General features: G+C 38.9%; 1 protein-coding gene across 5 annotated transcripts in view; it reads left to right on the top strand.

Moving 5' to 3' along the window:
• The window catches only part of pard3bb (par-3 family cell polarity regulator beta b), a 197,766-nt gene that overhangs the window by 29,361 nt on the left and 152,579 nt on the right, over positions 1–15,826 (top strand). For 4 of the 5 annotated variants that reach the window (XM_051404690.1, XM_051404694.1, XM_051404689.1 and 1 more), the window contains exon 3: positions 11,212–11,365. In XM_051404690.1, the coding sequence (XP_051260650.1) occupies positions 11,212–11,365 (154 nt within the window). Of the gene's footprint in view, positions 1–10,333; positions 10,445–11,211; positions 11,366–15,826 lie in introns of those variants that run through there. The other variant, XM_051404693.1, reaches the window with a different exon arrangement.

The following is a 15,826-nucleotide window of genomic DNA, read 5'->3' as shown; positions in this document are numbered from 1 at the left end:
CCCATCTGCACAATTTATTTTGATGTCATGGTTCTCCTATTTACAATGGACAAAAACATTTGCTTAAGATGTAATCCCCATACAAACCCACATACAAATTCAAAGAATGAATTGCATCTAATGAATTAAAAGCTACAAGAAGAACACTATGGTCAGAAATAAATTTAGTTAAGACATCAGGATACATAATAAAACATAAATAAATGACATGTTTTACTTGTCTGTCTCTCCCCATGGTATCAAAAATGGTACTGAATAATGAGACTTGAATTGGAAATGAATGTAATATTCCAACTAAATTCTAACATATATGACATGATGTTTTTTTAATATTCTAGATGATGTTGCATAGTTAAATGCATCAGTTACATTAAAATCTTAAAAAATTAAAGACAAAATACAAATAAATAATAAAATAAAAGCAGAAACTGTTATCCTTAATATTAGTCTAATCATGCACGCAGTCATAAACTCTTATATATAATGGACCCTGTGTTGTAGTGTAATAAATACTGTCTTTATGAACTCTATAATATTCAGTTTAGCTTTACAAGAGCTGCTGATGTTAAAAAGACCCAGACTAAACCAAGTATAACCCATTTCAAACTGCTTTAGGGAGATGGGTGGAGTAAAAAGTTTTTCAGTTTACAGAAATGTATAAGTTATTCTATCTTGGGAAGAAATAGTTTGTGTTTTTACCTCTGCAAAGGATATTATGTTTTCCATGCCATTTATGGCTGCTGGCCCTATTTTCATGAAACTTGGTGGAAGGGTATGGCATCAGTCCGGGAACCTAATACATTTTGGGGAGATCCAAATCATGGAGTAGATACACAAATTATATTTAATTTTTCTAAGGCAAAAACGTTAACTGAAATTGCGGAAAACAATACTGGATAACGGGATAGGATTTTTCTGGATTAATCTGGTATTCCGGATTCCCTGACCTGCGCAAAGTTGTCGTAATTAAAGTGAACAGTGCACAGATTTGCGTATCATAGAAGACTGGACTCTTGGCCGTGGCAGAGGTCTGCGTACTGTGAGGGCCTTTCTAGTTTTTTTTTTTTTTTTTTTCCTTGCGCTGGTTTGAAGTGACACGGTGAGATTGATTGTTCTCCTTCAGCTCTGAAGGAGATAAGCTGTCTGGGGGTCAGGAGACAACCTTTCAGCAATTAACCCCATAATCTCCGAAGTGGTTACAGATTATGTGGATGGCTAAAGCGGCAATCCTCCATTGTATAGAATGGGACAGCAACCCTCCGGCAAACATGTTTAAAGTTTTCTAAACTTTACAGGTACAAGGAATAATTTTATTTATTGCTATTCATTTAAAAATCAGTCCCACTTGAGAGGGCTAATAAAACATATACTAGTGGTAGGTGTGATACAGTCTATGCTCTTAATTCTCGTGTTTCCGTGTGCATGTGTGTGTAGTTCATTGATCCAGGTTTAGGACTGTCAGCTGACACTTATTACAGCTTAGCATTTTGACATGTTAATCCTCCGATAATCACCATCAAAACGCAGCGTGTGTATGCGAGTGTGAAACTGCGTTTGCATGTATGTGAGAGAGAACATGGCGTGCATGGTTGTGTGTGTAGCCTAATCAGTCACATCTGACAGACAGAAAATCCTACTTCAAAAGCCACTCAGACATCCATTGTTATGTCGAGAGCCAATTGAAAGAGATAAGATGTAGGAAAGAAAGGAGAGGAGGAAGGAAAGCAAAGCTGGATAAATTAGCTATCGGGATGTGAGAGCTGCAGACTAAACCACTGATGTTGGTTTGAACATTGACAACTTTTAAAGCTTCTATACGTCATGCTTTAACATATATCTCTTTAATTATCCACAAAAATGAAAACCCTTTTCTGTTTCAACATGACAGTACTCTCATGTACAAAGCAAGGTCCATAAAAATGGTTTTCTGACATTGGTTGTGGAATAGCTTGCAATATACCAATGCCCTTGGTTTTGGAACGAAATTTTCAACAATCACCAATCGGCAACCTCAATGAACACAAGGTGGAAGAGCCAGAAACTGCAGTTCCTCAAAGGGCCACTTGAAGCTGGAACCATTGAGTGATACGTGGGTAACGCAGGAAGAACTTGCAAACTCCACACAGAATGGCATTGTCCTAGCCAGGAACTGAATCCAGAACCTTCTTGCTGTGAGGTGACAGCTCTAACCACTGAGCCACCATGCGCCTCTCTTGAGAAACCTAGGGATGATGTCTTCCTATATAGTCATAGGGGATAGTCTTGCATCACATTGTGAATTCCAGTATATGGAGAATGTTGCATGCATCTCTGCACACTATTTTCATAACTCACTAAGTAAATACCATTCAGTAAGTATTAGACCACAATAATGTTGCAAGCCTGCAAAGTAGTTACTTATAACTTTGAATTGTTCAGTTGGGTTCAGGAGGTGTGGTTACAGCAGTTGCACAGGGTTTGTGTGGCCTGTGGTGGTGGGGCCCAATACTTCTGTTCATTTTTTGTTTTTTTAATTAGCAAAAGTAAATGATTCCAAATTCCCTTTCCTTTCACCATTTCCCCCCAAATTTGTGAACAATATACCCATCTTGAAAAACTGACAGTTTACTCCCTTCTTCCCAGTGGGTGGAGCCTGTGCAGTTTCCTCCGGTTAACAGGCTCCTCTGGTTTATGAGTGCTGTTGTTCAGACTGCTACTGGTGGATCATTGAGAATATGGCCTGCACAGAATGTGTCCATCTGTGCCACTGTGTGTCTCCATAACGCTGTTCCATATGGCCAAGTGTGGTCTACACACAGCCTCGGGGAGGTCGGTGGTAGATAGTTAACACGCGCACACACGCGCGCGCGCACACACACACACACACACACACACAGCACACACACACTCACTCTCGTACACACAGATATTCTTCCTCATGCACAGGCATACATACATGTATGAATACAAGGACGCAAGCCAACAAAAATTCACACACACACACATGCAAATATGGATGCAGGCAACTGCACACACTCTCTGCATGACTGAGGAAACAGAAGTTGTCATTATATTTTGGCTTTGTGACAGACACAGAAGTTTCTACCTGTTTGAAGTTAACAAAGTCACTGAACAGTTGTACTGCTGGTGCTGATGGAGGATGTGCTAGTTTTGACAGTTATAATCATTTCTGCTTTATTTATCTCTCAATAATATGTCTATATACTATCTTTCAGTATGTTTTTGTAACTGTCCCTCTGCTGACTTTGTGTAACAGTCTGCACTTTGCCCCCCTCCCCCTTTCTGTCTTTGTCTGTGTTTCTCATTCTTCACAGTATTTCTGTCCCCTATTAATCTTTTGCTTCCTGTCTGTCTTGTCTGGATTTCTCATGCTCTACTGAGAGGTAAGGTGACTGGAGATCAATAGAGGGTCAGCACACACGCGCACACAAACCTACACAAACACTTAAAACTGCTGAGCAGGTGAATTTCATTCATCCATATTCTCCATACGGAGACAACACCGTCCTGATTATCGACTACCACGGCGATGGATCGACTGCCGCAGAGAGGTCATAGTCAGAGATGTGTGTGTGTGTGTGTGTGTGTCTGTGTGTGTGTGTGTGAGTGAGAATTTGTCCCTGTCCTTTTGTGCAGTGTATATGTGAATGCTTTTACCGTGTGTATATATATCCCTTTCTGTAAATTGTGTTTTTCAATCTGTACATAAATCTACTGTTGTTGATGTTCAGCTCTTTAGAGAATAGAACGAGAGAGAAAGGGGGAGACACGGGGAGAGAAAAAAACCCAAGAAGGAATAAAATAGTGAGATTAAGAGTATTGAGACTGAGAGAGTGAGCGCGGGTGTATCACATTTATGTGTTAATCGATAAGCTTTTTGTTGCTTTGTGGGTGTATCCAATAGAGCAAAGTGCTGGAACATGATGATTTACATCAGCTGATTTGTAAGGAACCACTACAACTCAGAGGGGATAAGGGGACAGATAGGAGGAAGAGCAGGAGAGTAAAAGGAGGCTGGGTGAATGAGAGGAAGCAAAATTATACAGAGAGGAGGCAACCGGAGAAGAGGAAAGGCAGGAGAAGGGAGGGGAATTGAGGGGAAGCAATAGAGAGGAGGCAAAGTGAAGCCAGAGGGGAAAACAGGGCTAAGCAGGAATATTTGCTGATGAAAGACGAAAAGACCAACTTGTACATAGCCTAGTATAGAAGAGCTGACCTGCCTCAGGGTTCATTCAAATTCTCTTTGTGATCTGCACAATTATTTTTATGTGCATCACACAGAAATGTGCAAGGCTTTTTAAAAATTACTTTTTCATGCTAGCTTATGTGTTTGTGTGCCTGCCCGAGTGACCTTATCTTGCCAGCCCCTGCACTGACTTCTTTTATGGGAGCACCACAAAGACCTGCATCGAAATTATGTCATGAGACATAAAAATGCCTTCTTCTTACTCTGGCATTACATCAAGGGCCGAGAAGGGAATGACGACATGCTGATAGAAAGCGGCTCGCTTCACACAGGCAGAAAACTGTTCTTTTGTTTAGATAGGAAACACATGGATGACACAATAACAGACCGTAAGGGCTAGGGGTGGGAGCTGGAGGTGTGTGTGTGTGTGTGTGTGTGGGGGGGGGGGGGTTCCTGCTGGTGGCTTCAAGGTACACTTAAGATGCAGCTTCTGTTGTGTAGAGCTAGGTGGTGCTGTCAGTCTATCCACTGTTATTGTGTGTGTGTGTGTGTGTGTGTGTGTGTGTGTGTGTGTGTGTGTGTGTGTGTTGCTGAGTGATCAAACCCCTTTCTTATGAGGAACAGCTTTGCGATTTTGAACCTGGAATACACATTTATTATCCTGAATTTATTGTTGTATTCAGATCATTGGAGTTCATTTATAAAATTATTTTTTAATGAAAAAACAACACAAAAAGTTGAAATAGCACAGTTGGCAGTAAATCAGTAAATTAGCATATTTTCAGGGAGAAAAATGTTTTATTTTATTTTAGTACACCATCTTACTTTCCCTCTATCCTCTAATGTATCACATCCAAAACCAGCTGAGCCCGTTTTAACCAGCCTGTGAAATAAAATGTGTAAGAAAGCATGTCCTGACTATACACGGAGCTACACACACACACACACACACACACACACACACACACACACACACACACATTCTACATATGATTGACAGGTGCCATCATAGGTGGCCACCTCACCCATTCAATTTGTTGTTAAGGGTATGGTGATGGATTGGTCATTGCGAAGGAAATTGCTGACCGCATAAGATGCCAAAGTACACACATGGACCTACACGTACACACAAGCATCATAGATTTTTTTAATGGTAAGTGGTCATGAGTGGAAATCAAAGCTCAGTGGTGTACAGATAGCATAAGCATATTTAAAGATTGTTTTTATGTGTGTGTGTGTGTGTGTGTGTGCGCGCACTGCCTGTGAGCTGTGTATATGCTCATGCATTTGGCTGATTGTAGCATTTCATTGATCCACTCCAAACTAATCAATCAGACCCTAATCGACCCGATTATAAAGGGTATGATGTGAAAAGAGATGGTTGTGTGTGTGTGTGTGTATGTGTGTGCGTGCGTGTGCGTGCGCTGCTGATGCAGTGATGTTGTGCACTTAAATCTTGAACTGCTATTAATCTACCTTCCAATTTCATGTGCTCTTTTAATTTTAATAAAAGGAAAGGAACCAACTCTGCATTTCTCCATCTCCTCTCTCTCTCTCTCTCTCTCTCTAATTTACAATTTACAGAGATGCAGAGCAGTGCAAACAATAGCATGGACATGTGTAATTCATGTGTAGCTCACTGAAATACTACTGTTTATTGGTGAATGAGCCAAGAACATTGTAAAGATTAGAATGGCCTCATGGTCTTCCTGCCCTGCTATAGACAATTAATGTAAATTTTGTGAGTGAATTAAAAATCCAAATTACACTGTGGGGCGTTATCTGGTAAATAGTGTACAAAGATGGTGATTAAATGATCTCTTTTTTTCCCCATTCAAGACCACTGTCAGCATGGCGAGTCTGTCTGTAGATAAATGCTCTAGAGTTAGCTGACTGCACATGTTATTCCCTGGCCCCATATGTTCATATCTGATGATATACAGAACACAATTTAGTTAATGGCAAGTGGATAATGCAGTATCAGACTCCCAGTTAGAGTTGGCCTTTACACACTCTTGGTCCGTACAATCACACAGGTGTTTTCACTTTTAGCTAATTAAACCTCTTTTCCAGCCTGCATGGGATTGACATCTCCACTCTCAGCTTTGTAGCACCTGTTACGCTGGGACAAAGTAGTAGCCTTTTTGTTTTTTATTTTGTTTTTCCCTTTATCATTCTTATTATTCCATGAAGTTTAGTTGATCTCAGGTCATTCCAACTCTAATTTTGAGCATTCAAGGCTGAGCAGCAGTGTTCTGTCGGTCTGTAAACCAAAGTGCTGTATATCCTTTAGCTACAGGCAGTTGCTCCAAATTGTTGGCTACACAAAAACTTACCAAGTAAAATATTTGTGAGTGGCACAGTTCAGCGAAAAAATAGGCAATCAGATGAAGTTACTCTTTTGACGTTGCTCCACACGTTTGAGGTGTCTCCATTGTCTTACTTCCAAGCTGGCAGGTGTGTCCTTGGATTTTTTTTGCCGTCGTAGAGCATCAGCCAACTTTTTACAAAGTTGGCTAATCTTTGTTGGCAATTTTGCCTCATACACCTTTTAGCACCTTGCTTCAACACAGTGTTCCCCAGATGCTTCATAGTGGTGAGTTAAAATCAATTGATTTTTGAAAAAATTTAAATGTTACTTTCAAATTTAACCTCAATTTTACAAGCACTTAGAACTCCACACTTGACCCATGTGTCATTGGTGTATTGGTGTCTGAGTGTGTTTGATTTTGGCTTATTGGGTCAAACCTTTCATTGATCCACGCTCTCAGGTCAGGTAGTCCAACACACACACACATACACACACACACACACACACACACACACACACACACACACACACACACACACACACGCACGCACGCTAGCCTCCACTCGTCCTAGGTAACCTGTGTAAACCCTGTATTGACCATGCAGCGTAGGGAGTGGAGAAGGGATGGAGAGAGAGCTTAAAAGTAACCTTAGGGGGGATAGTTTTTGCTAGCTTTAGTGTCATGGACATTTTGTAATTTGGCAAAACATACTAGGACACTGTAATAAACAATTCCCAAGTGATCTCAGTGTGTTTTTATAAAATTGTTTAGATTTAAAAACACATGTAAAATGATATATAATCCTAAGGAATGTAGCACATCATGATACATTTATTGTATTATTTGTGCCATGTACTGTGAGTGTGGACATGTTAATAGGCTGCACTTCTCATTTGAAGTGAGGAATTGCTGCAATATCTAATATAATTTTCTTTTGTTTAAAGGAACTTTATGAAATTGATATAGGAAAAAATGTAAAAAGAAATTGTTCAGGAACCAGTATCAAAGTCAAGGTATCGGTACCGGTAAGCTAGACACTCAAACTCAAGATTAACAACAAAATGGCACAACAACCAGTTTCACATGCCATAGTCAGTCCCTGTTCTGTACTTCTTCCCAAACCCAAATGAAGACATAATGAAGCCTTATTCCTTACACGGATGCATTTTTTGAGCGCAAGTATTCAAGCTCATTGATGGATGAAGGCATTTCTACATGAGGTTGTCAGCAACACAATCAAAGTAAAATGTGTGTTTTGACAGTAAGCTGAAACTGAAAAAAAAAAATGTGATGTTTATTAGCATCGTTATCTTTGAGTTTGTTAAGGTTGGTGACAGGATAGCTGATGAGAAGGTTAAATGTTACATTTACAACATGACAGGAGATGCATGCTGGTAGCAGTGCTCAATAGCTAAAAGTAATGGTTAACTTATTTCTTAAAGGATGGAAAATTTGAATTTGGTGTCTACATGGAAACATCTTGTAAGCCTACAATAAAGCACTAATCTTGAGGTCAGAAAAAAGGGTTGTGGCGTAAGAATAACAGGGTCAGAGTGGGCAACATGTAACTTTTCATTTGGCTGAAAATGGACAGATCATTGCCTTGGCACTTGACACGGTGACAGCCAATCTCAAGTTTCCGGTTTGCTTTTTGTTCTTACTCTCTGACATGCTCAAGGTTTTTACAGTACAGCACATCTGTCAGTCCCCCTCATTACTATGATTATAATTCTCTCTTCACTTCTGTCTCACATTCTCAATGGCCATTTCTCTCTTTGTCTCTCTCTGTGCTTTTGCTCTATGCAGTCTCACCTTTCTGTCTCACGTTCACCGCCCTCTCTCGTGCTCACGCAGTGCTGTCATTTTGTTTGGCAGGTCTTTGAGTTGAAGAGAACAGAGTCCCAAGTCCTCCTCTCTCTCATCTGGCTATCTTTCCTTTATTTCCACCTCTGCTTTTTAAGAGACTCAGCAAGGCTATTGAATTTGTCTACCCATTTTTCTTCCTGTCATTCTTTCAGATGTTCTTGTTTAAGAATCTCAATCCCCGCTGTTTATCTCAGACCTATTAGTCTTGTTCTACTTTCCCTAACAGACAGTTTTACCAAAAGTCAATAAGAATGTAAGCTATTTTTATTAATAAGTACATTTTTGGTATTTTTTTGTATCCTCCTCCCATCTCCACCTCTGTATCCACTTTTTTTCTTGTCTTCTTCATTGCCATCCCTGCAGGATGCTGCTGGACAATAATTATAAAAGGTTTGCACCAAAACAGCTTGACAGAAAAGTGACAAATGCTTCTAACTAATCATTATCAAATTAAAGGCGGTGTGGTTACATAACAAAACCAAGGTTTTATAATCATGACAGAAAGGTGTAAATTCAGTATTGAGACAGAGGAGGGGGTACTGGATGAGGAAAGTATATAAAAAAAGGGGAAGTCAAAAACAAGCAAGTTAGAAGGAAAGAGCAAAAAAAGTTATAAAAGTCAGATGAGGTTTGTTATAAGTGGAAAGATAGAACTAGACAATGAGAAAGTTGCACGTTAGATGAAGAAGTGTGAGATAACATGAATGTGTGAGATAGGCATCGTTGGGCTGAATAGTTGGTGAGATGTGGATGGGGACTGGGTCAGAAAAGTGCAATATTGTATAAGTCGATACCATCTCTCAGCCTGGTGAGGTAATTCTGGAGAGGAAGTGCACATATGTAGTACGTATATCTACGCACTTATTAGAAAATTGAAAATAAGTAAAAGATTTACCTGGGTATAATGAAATCTGAAGTATATAGAAAAAAATTTATATTTTCTTTTAATCCAGGTCATGGGAGATGCAAGATTGATATTATTATATTTACATGTAATATTATAGATACAAAGCACACAAAACGCTCCATAGTTGTTTTTGGATTTTTGAATGTATCTAATGTTTGAAGTCTATATGATTCAAATATAGTATATGGTTTGTTCACTTCTGTAATTATCTTGCTAAACTAAATGTTTCAGTATCACTATGGAGCTTTTACATGTATTCATTTGGTAGACGCATTTGTCCAAAGTGACGTACAAATGAGGTACAATCCAAGCCAGTATAGCAAGGAGAACCCTTCAAGAATAAGTGCCTCAACGTTCAGTTTCCTCCTGACACAAGTGCCACAGGCATTTCTCTTTTTTTTTTTTTTGGACAAAGCGCTACAGACGGATCAAGAGAGTGAGAGAAATAGAGTAATGAAAGCCTAATTTATCAAAAACCCAATGAAGAAACTTCCAGTGAAAATCTGCTTTAATCATCAGCTTGGCCTTGGAAAAAAAAAAAAAAAAAAGATGCCTTCACTGGACTTGTCTATATTAGCACCTGCGTAAGCTTTTAGTCTCAAGTGTTGGCATCACTTTGTGTTTTAGAAATAGATTTTCATAATGTTGCCTTTGTTGTTTTCCGCTTTTTTTGTGCAGAAGAGACAGCCAACAAATCAAAGTGCAGTGACTCACATCCGTGTGCGTGCACTTTTATATGGTTTGTGTCCGTTAGTAGCATGCATTTGTACGCTTATGTCTGTACGAGTGAGAGAGTATGTTGCACACTTGTGTGTTCCAGTGTAGCAGGAAGCCTCTGGCTTTACTGGTAAAGTCCCCTTTCTTTACTCTTAGCCACTATAGACATCACACACACATACATAAAGACACACACACATGCACGTCTATTCAGCTTTTACATGGAGGCCCCTAGAACACTGTGTTGACAAGCTCTGTCCTATGTTAGGCTAAACGCAGACTCAGTGCAAAACTCAATAGACAGGGATTCCACTATATAACACAGTTAGAGCTAGCAGGGTTTTGCACAGAGGCAAAGGGGAGACACGAATGGAGGCAGTTGTTCAAGAGTAGACGCACACTGTCACTGGAATGCTGGGCTCCTTGGACGTCCTCTATAGGGTCCTCATCCACAAGGTAACACAGAAATTGTGTACAAACAAAGCGACACAATTTCCTGAACACATGTTTTTTCTTGCTTAATTTAAAGAAATGCGACCGGTTGGGTGTATTGAAGTCTTGACATTAGCTACAAAGCTGTTCCTTTAGTTCTTGTGCATATTCTATAACTGTAGTAATAAACCTGTTAATGAGTGGAAAATATGGCCTCAGTCTTAAGTAGGCTGTTTGTAGTGGTGCTGCATAGGTTGGATCTGAAAATGGTTGCCTCTGTTAGCATATTTCTTTTACTTTGTTTGCATTTATGTTACCTCTCTAACTGTTGCCTTGCATTGTACTGGATAATGTAACTGAGTGGCAGTGAATGAAGAAAATTGGAGCGCTTTTCTTTCAGTGTGAGTGGAGAGAAGGGAATAGCAAATAGAAAACCTGGAGTTACTGAGTGGAGTTATATAAGAATATTTGAATAGAATTCCTGCTGCTCTGCTGATCGAATACTGAGTACATAATAGTTGTCCATCTATATATAAAAAGTTGCATATAATGTACATAGAAGTCTAATTCTATTTTTTCTATTTTCATTGTATCTTGTATTTTTCTATTCTATATATTTTATTTAATGTGTTTCTTATCTGTTGTGTTGTATCTAGAGCTGCTGTAGCAAGTGATTTCCTCATGTGGGATTAATAAAGTCTCTTATCTTATCTTTTGAAAAGAACAGAAGAAAAATTTAGGAAAGAAAAAAATAAGTAATAATGTGTGTTGCTTTTTCTTTTTCTTTTTAGCTGATGGCGGTGTATGAGGAACAGGAAGCCCAGCAGAGGGGCCTGGCTAACACAAGCCTTGCCCCAAGCCCAGACCTCTACCAGTCTGAGCTCTCTGTCTTCCAGCCAATCACAGGAGGCGAAATTGAAGTCAATTCCTCAACCCTCAAGTCTAGTAAGTCCTGTTTCATTTATTTAATGTATATTTATGTTGATATTGCCACCCTTGGCATGACATTTCCCCCTCTTTATAAACAAGTGCATGCCCCTAAAATCAAATCAAAGAAAGTCTTAATGTTTGAAGTAATTCAGAGCTACATTTTGATATTTGTATGATTTACATGTTGACATTTGGTGGCTATTCTCTGCATACACTTTACTTTTGAAATATTTAAATATGTAAATTATGTTCATGATGTTTGCCCATTTTTTGGTTTAAACAAGGCATGCACCATTGGGATATTTTGGACTAATATTGATGTTTAAAATAACAATTTGGCAGATGCTGATGTTCTTTTGTTGTTATTTATTTGCCCTTTGGGAAACAAAGAAATCAACAATGTCTGACTTGTTGTAGCTCAGTCTATTTCTTTTCTCATCCAAGATGTGAGACAGCCATCATTGTCCATGCTGGTGCATGGAGCACATTGGTATTTGCGTACAATTTGTGCCAGTGCTGGAAAACGGATTGCTTCTCCAATATCCAAGTTAGAACTAAACACAAAATTTAGCCAGCGCAAAATTGATGCAACACAACAGAGAACATTATCCACTAATATCTGTGAATGTCAACTTATTTGCAGCTTGGCTGATGTCAGTCATCAAGGTGAATATTGGCAGATACTGATGTTTGGCTGATATATCATGTATCCCTAATTTTAACTATATTAATCTCAGCCACAGTGTGACAGTTATAATGTAGTAGCTCTCTGTTCTCTGTAAGAGCAATGACCTTAACAGGCTCTGGCATTTTCACGTCACAAAATTCTGTCCAAACTAGATAAGACAAGAAGTATTGCGCCTATGCAGACAAGGCGGTTGTGGTTGCCAGAGTTAACATGGGCTGGATGTTAACTCTGGCAACCAAAACTGCCTTGTGTCTGTCCCCTCTGGCTCTGAGAGACCAAACACTCTGACAAGGTTGGGACACTGTTATAAAAAAGTCATAACTCTAGCAACACTGTGCTGCTGGATTTTTGACCTCTTCTGACTTTTTCCCCACTCCATGCACCTCGGAAGTAGGTGCAGTAATCCCTACTCTGCTTCTGGGACTGGAACTCTGATGTTTAGTGACACACTAAATGCTGTTTCAAAGACTCTGAATTTACAAAGAAAAAAAGTCATTTGGGGATTTTACCTCTTAGGTGTAACCTGAAGGTCAATGCATAAAGAGCGTCAATGTCACAACTGATGTCAAACAAGAAACTGCTTCAGTCTGTAAATTGAAGCATAGAAGAAAGTAAGAAATAATGAAGTAGTACACATTGACATTACATAATGGCTTATTTGGTACCATATATTCTTTATTTCAGAGCCGTGCTACATATGTTTTGTGACAATAGGCATGATATTAACTTTGAAATACCGTACAGATAAAGGTCAGGATGTGATGGCCATTTTTGGCAGGACAGTGATGAAAACAAGATGAGGACAGCTGAAATGTTGGCAGCACTGTCTAAGAGATGCAGAATGAGATGGGGATGAAAGAGAATCAGATGAGGAGAAGCAGAAGAAAGAGAAGACAGGAAGTGTATGTGTAATGTCAAGCAGCAGAACAAACTGATGTCTGTGTCTGCTTACTGTTACCTGGAATAGACCTATCTGAATGACCTTTCTTCCTCTCTTTCCTGGTCGCTCTTTCTCTCCTTTCCTTCATCTCTTTCTGTCTTTTTTCAAGTCAAGTGGCTGTTCAGTAGAGGCACCGTAGATGTGAGTGTGAGAGGGCTTAGGGCTGTCACAGTAACTTGCCCAAATTTAATTTTGCCTTAACACAACACCACCGTGTGTGATGGATTGTGTGTACCGACAGCTCGCCAAAACCTATGCATTACTTCCAGTTGCCTCCTGCTTTCAGTTAATCATTCCACTTCCTTTAGTTATGAATTGTAGACTCTATATCTGCTTTCTTGCACAGTCTGTACCATCCAACGCTTGACATTTAAACATAATCAGTCAAGGTTGTTTTCAAAATGTCATTAATATGTCAAATGAACTGTGATAATGCTTCTCCATCTATTGTAAGTTGCATTCTATCAGCAAGTTTCATTATTTCCCATTGTTGTTTTTGATGATACTGTTGAAATTTCTCAGTCAACTTGAAGGATGTTAAGCAGTTTATGGACTCCACGCTGAATCAAAAATCATGAGCACAATCAGCACAGTAATATTATTTTCCTCTTCTTGCATTAGCCCTAATCACATACTTCACATACTGTATATGTTACAGCAAAAATCATGTATCTCGCATTCGTGTTACTGAGAAGAGAATTGACATTTCAGCTTGTTTGACCTTCCTGAGTCGTGCAGGGACATTAACTGTATGATCCAGACACTGTTAAGACAGGAAGTTTAGTCTGTTTCAGTATGGTTGCCTGTCAGCTGAGATTACTAGTAATGTGTGACTGTCATGGTAGATTAGAGGTAACGGAGCTCTGTTGAGTATCACTGTCAGTGTAAGAAGGCCAGACTTAGGCCTCTATCGCTGTCTAATGTTTTACCTCTGACTCTAACCAGTTGTTTCTCTCTCACTGTCTCATCCCCTTTTCTCTACGGTTCATTGTTGCTGCTTCCAACTGTCTTTTTCTGTCTTTTACCGCAATTGCTTTCCAGTTTTTGTTAACAGACTTTCGATTTATCTGACTTCCCTTGTGTCCTCTGTCTCTCTGCTGCTGAGTTTTTCTGTACCTTTTAGGGATTTAGGATTGAGCTTTCTGATGACACTGTTATAGTATATGATCAGATAATTAGTAATGAAACCCAAATGGTCATTTACATGGTGCATATTTTAGGCTCACTATTAACAACTAGCTCACTTAGTGTTTCACACTTGAATCTCCATGAAGGACTCAGAAACAGAGGTATAGTATAGTTGATGAGCACCACTACTCAGGAATAAGAATTAAAGTGAAGTAATTCACTAGGATACTTAATCAGCATTATGGACAGGGAAGGGTTTCTCATTGTAGTCAGAGGCCTCTGATTATAGTGTTTTTTTGAGTACTACAGACCATAGCTCATGTAGCTGCCTTAATTGTTATTGTGACTAGAAGTTTTTTGCATAATGAAAGGGATGCAGAAATGTCAAATACTGTATCTTATATACACATTGGCTAGGCTGCAATATTTTGACAAAGTCTGATTTAGACCTTTTTCACAGGGACATTTTGACATGTCAGAGTGGTAAAAGCACATTATTGCTGAATTACATTTAGTTGCTCGAGTTTCAGGGTCCTGATATTGCTTATACTAGCTCACTGTAACATTACAATGACTTACTGTGTTAATGTTATTAGTAACGCCTGTGCTATTCCTACCTTTATTACAACCATGCAATGGTTTTTATTATTTGCTTTTAAAATATATTTACCATTAGTAAAATCTTGAGAAAGTCATGACCCAGTATGTTGCAGCATTTATTGTTAATTGATCACACAACACAGACATATGTGTAACTGAACTGTTATGTAGTATATAAATCCAGGAAAAGACAACATTTAAGATATTCCTATAACAACTACAACAAAGTATTCAGAAGCTTATCATGCTATCAATACTATATTGACATATAGTCTAGCTCTATATAGTATTATTACTGCAGGGAAACAGAGGCTAGTGGGGATTACTAGGTGATCTAAAACTGATATTGCTTTCTTCAAGCATTGATCTTTGAATGCCTTCGGGCATATGGACAGAACAGTAGCACTGTTTTTCCCTTGGTAGTCATTGGTGTCTATTGTAATGTGCCACTGGACATCAGCAGCATCTGCTTTCATACAATGAAAAATCTTTTACAAGATCATCTCTGGTTTTGTGTCTGGACATACCTGCTTCAGTCTAAAAGTGGGATGGTGTTACAGTGAAGTGAAATACAGTAGTATAGAATTAAATTTAAAAGTCTTTTAGCAAACATTTTTCTGTTGATTTGTGTATTTGTCTTATTTTTTATTGCACACATTTGTATCTCACTGACTATTTTTTCGTGTGTCCGTCCTTTCATCTCCATCTGTTTCTCATTGCACATCTTTTGTCCTCTATCCATTTTTCCCTCCTCACATTGCCTTTCTTTGAAGAGATGAATTGATTAGGGTTTCATGTAATCCATAACCCCCAGCCAGTCTTAAGAGCACCAAGGGTCCATTTTGTGACAATCAATATATGACCCTACAAATATCATTTGGCATGTGTTCTGAGTAGTCCACTCATTTAGAGGTTTCCTCCACCCTCACCCCACCTTTTTGTTTTATTCCCAATGGAACTATAGAGGCTAACATGACAGTGCTCTTAATGTATATATGGATTGATGGGACCTATGAATGTGGATGGTAGATATGAGGATTGACATAGTACCACACAGACCATAATAAAACCTACAATAATAAATATCATTTATTTGCAGAGCTTTCTGCAGTGTTGACTT

This window comes from Dicentrarchus labrax, unplaced genomic scaffold (assembly GCF_905237075.1).
Source record: "Dicentrarchus labrax unplaced genomic scaffold, dlabrax2021, whole genome shotgun sequence".
Taxonomy (NCBI): Eukaryota; Metazoa; Chordata; class Actinopteri; family Moronidae; genus Dicentrarchus; species Dicentrarchus labrax.
This window is presented reverse-complemented; position numbering and strand designations above follow the sequence as displayed.